The sequence below is a fragment of the Arachis ipaensis genome, chromosome B3 (assembly GCF_059453495.1).
Source record: "Arachis ipaensis isolate K30076 ecotype BB chromosome B3, ASM5945349v1, whole genome shotgun sequence".
In the NCBI taxonomy this organism is placed as follows: Eukaryota; Viridiplantae; Streptophyta; class Magnoliopsida; order Fabales; family Fabaceae; genus Arachis; species Arachis ipaensis.
In genome coordinates, this window is record NC_142438.1 from 90105805 (window position 1) to 90112831 (window position 7027).

At 35.2% G+C, this 7027-nt stretch overlaps 2 protein-coding genes across 2 annotated transcripts; both read right to left on the reverse strand.

Moving 5' to 3' along the window:
• Nucleotides 1–4524: 4524 nt before the first annotated feature.
• LOC110269478 (protein FAR1-RELATED SEQUENCE 1-like) lies at nt 4525–5462 on the reverse strand. The gene is made up of 2 exons (XM_021117338.1): nt 5181–5462; nt 4525–5106 (listed from the first exon to the last, which is right to left on the reverse strand). The coding sequence occupies exons 1-2, from the start codon at nt 5460–5462 to the stop codon at nt 4525–4527; spliced, it is 864 nt and encodes a 287-aa protein (XP_020972997.1).
• Nucleotides 5463–5479: 17 nt separating this feature from the next.
• LOC110269479 (protein FAR1-RELATED SEQUENCE 5-like) lies at nt 5480–6781 on the reverse strand. The gene is made up of 2 exons (XM_021117339.1): nt 5639–6781; nt 5480–5554 (listed from the first exon to the last, which is right to left on the reverse strand). Exons 1-2 carry the CDS (start codon nt 6779–6781, stop codon nt 5480–5482), a joined length of 1218 nt encoding a protein of 405 aa, XP_020972998.1.
• Nucleotides 6782–7027: the final 246 nt, after the last annotated feature.

Here is a 7027-nt window from a genome sequence, read left to right on the forward strand (position 1 = left end):
CAACAACTTCAATATGTGTCATTGATTATTGTGTGAGTTTCATATACCATTTTGTTCACTAAGTCTACCTACACATCAATCAATGTCCATACATTATCCAATTTCACAATTGCTTGATTAATTTCTTGAATGCTTTCATGCCACATCACTACTTGTGTGGTTGACTTAACCTACAAGTCTTTTGAAGTATTTCAAGCACACTAGAATGAGTAAAATGTGTGTCTTCTTTTGTATAATTGTGACATGGTTTCTAAATACTAGAGTGTGAGTTCTAAACCGCATGCAAGTTAGGACCCACATACTTATTTTTCATTAATGTCACACTAATTCACTCACTCAATTCTAGTGATTTACCTCATTCCAAAAATCCGTGTTCCCTTGCTTGTGCATTTACTTGTCTTATTATCCCCTATTTTCTATGTTCAGGATGAATCATCATAAGCAAAAACGGAAGTGGGAGAAGAACACGCAGCATCGGTTGACCTACCAGCTAAAGGTAGCAACTAGGAAAGTCGCCGTACCCCCTTTGCTCATCTTTGGATGCACCGAGGACGGTGCAAACTTTTAAGTGTGGGGAGGTCGTCCGACCGCTCGGCATTTTTGGGTGACAAGTTTCTAATCCTAACACTTTTGCATTTCATTTTTAGGTCTTTTAGGATTTTTGGTTGCATTGCATATGTATATAATAAGCTTAGTCAAAATCATGATATTTTCCAAGGATTTTATCTATAGGGCACCGCTATTGATTGAAAAAACAAATTTTTTAGAACTTGCTTGAATTATATACTTTGTGGATCATGTTTTGAGCTAAGAACACAAGCATGTGAGATTTGAGCCTAATTGTGTGGTTACATCATACATAACCACTTACTTTCATTCTTGTGTGCATTATTCTCTTCCTATGATTGTAATCTTTGATTTGTTTGATTCTTTATGTCCATTACTTTGTGTATACATGCATTTATATGATTGAGGTCATTGTTCAAATAGCTCACTTACCCAAATAGCCTATCCTTTTATCTTCCATTGTTAGCCAATTTTGAGCCTATGCTCAACCCATTTGTTCTTAATTGAAGCACATTACAAGCCTAAGTGAAAAATAATAAATATCCTTAATTTGAATCTTTGATTAGCTTAGGCTAGTGAGAGTGTTCATCATTTGATTTTGGGAAATTTGGGAACAGTGGGTAGAGATAAAAGTGTGTTTACGTTTTTGTTGAAAAATCTTGGGAATTAGGAACATACTCGTGTATTAATCATGTGTAAACTATATGCATTGATGTTCTTGTATACATTTTAGTTTGAAAAGAAAAATAAATGAGAAAAAAATAAAAAAAAAATATATATATATATATATAAGAAGAAAAAGAAAATATATAGAAAAGAAAGAAAAAAAAAAAGCAATAAAAAGGGGACAAAGTACCCCAAAGTGAAGTTCAATAATAATCAATGCATATGTGTGGTGATCAAAAGAGAATGTATGAGTGTGTGAAAAAGTGAAGAATGGGTAGTTAGGTTTGTTTAGAATTGTATAGGTTATCATAGGTTAGGTGGGATGTTTAAGTTGATCAAAGATTCAAATCTCTAGCTCACTTGACCATATGCATCCTACCTTGACCCTAGCCCCATTACAACCTATGGAAAAGCCCTCATGATATTTGTATGCATGCATGAATTAATTGTTGATTGTTAGATGAAAAACAAATCTTGGAAAGCATGATTAGAGAAGAATTGAGTGAATCAACCCCATACACTTGAGCGACTAGAGCGGATACACATCCGGTGAGGGTTCGATTGCTCAATTACATGTTTCCACCCATGATCATCTCTTTTCTTTCAAGTTTGTAAAATCTTTTTAATAATTCAATTCAATTGTGAGTTTGATTTTACTGCTATGCCTTTATCCCTTGTACGTAAATATGTATTCTTGGAAGTTGACTTGTTTTGACCAAGTGGATGCATTCATGTAGATAGATTGCATATAGATAGATTGCATTTAGTTAGTTTGCATTGAATAAATGTTGATACCCCTTTGCTTATTTCTTGATTTTTGCATGAGGACATGCTTAGTTTAAGTGTGGGAAGATTTGATAAACCTCAATTTTGTGGTTTATCTTGTGCTTAATTTGGGAGATTTTATCACCTTTTCCCACATATATTCAATGAAATAGCATGGTTTTGTAATTCTCCCTTGAATTATGCTTAAGTGTGAAAACATGCTTTTTAGGCCTTAAAATAGCTAAATTTAACTCACTTTAATTCCATTCGATACCTTGATATGTTTGTTGAGTGATTTCAGTTCATAAAGCAAGTATTGGATGGAAGAAGTGAGGAGAAAAGCATGCAAAGTGGGAGAACTCATGAAGAAATAAAGGAACCGTAAAGCTATCAAGCCTGACCTCTTCGCACTTAATCGACCATAACTTGAGCTACAGAGATCCAAATGAGACAGTTTTAGTTGTGTTAGAAAGTTAACATCCGGGGCTTCAAAATGATATAAAATTTGTCATATTTGCTTCGCGTTTAGGGGTGCACACGGATACTGTACACGTGTGCACCGATGGAGCACGTGATTCACTAAAGTGAAATCGTGGCCAGCTATTTGTAGAGCATTTTGGGCCCAATCCAACTCATTTCTAATGCTATTTCATGCAGAATTCAAGCTTGGGCAAAAAGGAAAGCAATTGTTTTGAAGTTTTTGCATCATGTAGCTTAGTTTCTAGAGAGAGAAGCTCCCTCTTCTCTCTAGAATTAGGGTTCCTAGGATTAATTGCATCATAGATCCATGTTTAATCCCTTGCTTTCATCGTGTTTCTTCTACATTTTCATGCTCTAGTGATGTAATCTTCTTGTACCCTCTTGTTAATTTTCCTTTTCATGCCTATTTGTTTAGGATTAATGAACACTTGTTGGATTTGGATTTTCTATTAATGTAATTGATATTTGATGTCTTTTATTATGAATTTGAGTTGTTGATCTTGTCTTCTTGCAATTTGTAGTTGGTAGATTTTACTATTTCTTGTCATTTATTATGCTTTCCTTTTATGCCTTCCAAGTGTCTGACAAAATGCTTGGTTGGATGTTAGAGTAGATTTTGAGCATTCTTGGCTTGGAAAGAGTAATTAGGCAATCTTGAGTCATGAAAATCCAACTTATGTTGGTGATCTAGAGTTGTTAGCTAGTATGATTTCCATTAACTCTAATCTCTTGCTAATTCAATTAGTAGGTGATTAGGACTTTTGGATTGAGATTAGCTAGTCTTATTAGACTTTCTCCGAGTATGAGGATAACATGATACCTTCCTCCGTCTTTGGGGATGACGTAATAAGATAAATTCTTGTTTATCATTGTATGATTAGGATAGAAAGCCTATATTCTCAATCTTTGCCGTGAATGTCTCCCTTTATTACTTGCTTTATTTAGTTACTTGAATGATTTACTCTTCTTATCATTTAAATTCTTGTCCATTTACTTCCTTGCCCCTTTATCAATCATACCCCATTTGTTCCTTCATAGCCAATAATCATTCACTTTATTACAATTCCTTGTGAGACGACCCGGAGTCCAAATACTCCAGTTAATTCTTATTTGGGATTTGTACATGTGACAACCAAAGTTTTTGATGTGAGAATTGTTTGTTGGTTTGGAGCTATGCTTACAACGAAGTAATTCTTTTCTATAAGAAGAAATCTAGACCATCGAGCAAATCTCTTCATCAAGGACTCCACCATAAGGTTGATAAGGAAGGACCACTGGATAATGATGCATAGGATATTGTGGCAATCCTGGTATCTTGGTTGTGGCTGCATCTGGAACTTCGGTCACTTCTATTCCTGATGTGTTGGTCTTATCTTTTAATGTCTCTTGAGTTAGAGTGATTTCTTCGGTCTAAACATAAATCATAATTTTTAAATAATTACGATACATAATTAAAAAAATAAATAAAGAAACTAGTCAGACAAGCTAGAGTCGAGTAAGAATTTTCTCAAAGTATTGGCCTCACTCACCCTTAAACTCTCAGTTGCACTTATGGTATTGGATTAATAAAATTTAAATTCAAATTAAGACTTTAATTTTCCTTATTGAATTATCTAATATAAATTATTTGATATGCGAAATGTTACCTTCTGTCAACTTTTTTTACCATTTGCTCTAATCTTCGGTGTCTTTGCCAATTTAGATACAGACTTCTTGCTTCCACAACCCTTGAATTTTTTGTAATAGAATAATAAGAAATAATATAAGCACTACGAGAATAATATGTTACAAATTTAAATTGAAATGACAATAAATTTGATAGATGGTATAACACGGAAAAGTGCTTACTTTAAAATTATTGTTATTGTGCACGGGTGTATTTTCTACTGATTTTGTGTTCTGAGAGGGAGTTTGTTTATTGGCATCACAGTCTTCAACCTGCTGGAAAAAAATTTTAAAAATTGCTCAAAATATAGCATTATTTAATAGTTCTGCGAAAGACACTAAAATAATAGGTAAGCATAAAGTAACTAATTAAGCAAAGCATTATATTAATATCATTGGTTCATCTTCAGCATTTGAGTATTCGGCGGGGGAGTCCTCCTTGGCGAGTAATGGACATGTCCTAACGAAATGCCTGCTTGACTTATAATGCGAACATCTTCGCCTCTTTTGGCCTTTTGGAACCTTTCTTGGAGCCCCTTTTGACTTCACAACAGCTGGATCACCTATTAGCGCTGACGTGGAGGAAAGCCGCCTCGCTTGTGCATCACCTTTATTTTGCACCTTCGAAATTAGCTTAAGTAACTCACCTGAGATTTCCCTATAATTGGCTGAATTTTTGGAAGAAATATCACAAAGCTTCCAACAAATAGATGCCATTGCACCGCATCTATGTGTGGGCACTATATCATCAGCGGTGTCTTGCTCGCCAATTGAGCATATAAAATCACTCTTTGCATCTCTTGTCCATCTTTTCAGGATAAAAGATGTACGTACGCATTTTGCATTGCGATGCTTTAAGACCCCAAAGATATGGGAGCACGGTAATCCACGAGTCTCAAATAGCCTGCACTCACATGCAAACAGGTCCTTGTCTTTATTGTAAGATACTTTAAATTCCCATTGCTGATTAAAATACTCACTCGTGTTGCACTCAATAATATCTCCACTGTTTGGGCATTCAGTCACATTTAAGGCACCTGCTGCTTCATCTCATCTTTCACAAGTTTGAAAATATTTCTAGTATAAAGTTCAACAGCTTGTTTCTCAAAACTTTCCAAGCACATAGTCAAAACAGGAAACTTATAAAAAGTTTCAAAGTCAGCAGTAAGATGGTTGTTTCGGTACTGCCTTAGTACTTCACTAAATTTATGCATGAATTCAAGGAGACTGGTTTTATTGTCAACATAGTTCTTCAATAATGAATGAATTCCCTCACACTGTGACATAGTTCTTATACGGCCAAAGAAGTGCTCCCTCATATATGCGGTAGCTCACTTTATTCTGTCATTATAAATGCCCAGACCCATTCATTCTCGGCAAGTCCGTATTTGGATATGATCTCGTTCCATCTCTGTTCAAATATTTGTACGGTAAACTGTCCATACAATAATACACTAAAATTGTCCCAAAAATGCTTGTTTTTTATATTTTGTACCGCATTACGATAGAGATGCCATGCAAAAAGGCGGTGTGGTATACCAGGAAATACTTCTAAGATAGCCTCTCTCATAGCACGGTCTCCGTCTGTCACAACGCCTCCGGGTAGTTTTTCTGACATGATTTCCAAAAATTCTTTCAGTGCCCACTTGAAAGTTTCGGACCTTTTATCTGAGAGCAGAGCGCATCCAAAGATAGTTGTCTGGCCATGGTGGTTGGTCCCTGAAAATATGACTAAGGGCTTGTTGTATACATTTTTCTTGTAAGTGGCGTCAAAAGCCAGTACATCGCCAAAACATTCGTAGTCAACAACGCTTTCTCCATCAGCCCACACCAAATTATCCAACCTACCATCCTTTAAGGTGAACTTTCCTAGAAATAACGGGTCACTGTCTACCTTAGAAAACAGATAGGCCAACGCAACAAATGCATCACTGTCTTTCACTTTGTCATGCCTAGTCTTACTAATGTGGTTATGTAAGTCTTTTCTGGTAAAACCCACTTTATCATATCCACCTTTTTGGAAAACCATGTAACCCATTATGTGGCAAGTTTTAACACCACATGCTCGCAAGTTGTCTGTTTGTGTTTTATCAGCCTCAATAAGCCCACGATTCGCGGCAATAAGATGTCTGTACTTAGGTGGACACAGTGGATGATTGTGTTCACTCTCAAAGACACTGACTTTCCACTTACCCGTTTTATAGTGACGAATGAACCGAATCCTAGCCCTGCAGTTGACACGAGTAATTGCCCTATGCTCCCTTTGCCGATTGTCCCTTTTAAGGTGCTTCCAATATCTTTCTCCTGCTTTATTGCAAACCAACTGTCTTGTATTAATGTTACCATTAGCATCCACCGTCTTCAAGTCTTTTTGGGACACAAATCCATAGCACTTGGCATATTTGGCATAAAATTCACAAACTTGAGATTCTGTATCAAACACCAATCTCCATATATCTTCGATGGTAAAATCAGTTATCAACTTTTCAAAACCATTAGTATTAATTATATTTGCCTCTGCTTCATCTACAGTTACATCCACCATATCATCACTTTCATCGGAACTGCACTCATACTCAACACTTAAATCCTCAGATTGATCACCATCCTTATATGACTCTTTGCCATCATTATCCATGACTGAACTTAAAATTTTAATATGTTAGGTACTAACTAAATGCTAGGAGAATGGAATAGGCAAAATGAACTAAACTTTTTTTTATTAAAATTATTGCTCAATCAAATTCTAATAAACCTAAGAGCTATTAGTGCATAAGAATGTTAAAACAGTTTTTAAAACTTAAAAACCTTATAATAAACATGTTTATAACGAAGTATAATTTATTTTTTTTAATTCTTTAAAATTTTATAAAATATTTTAAAA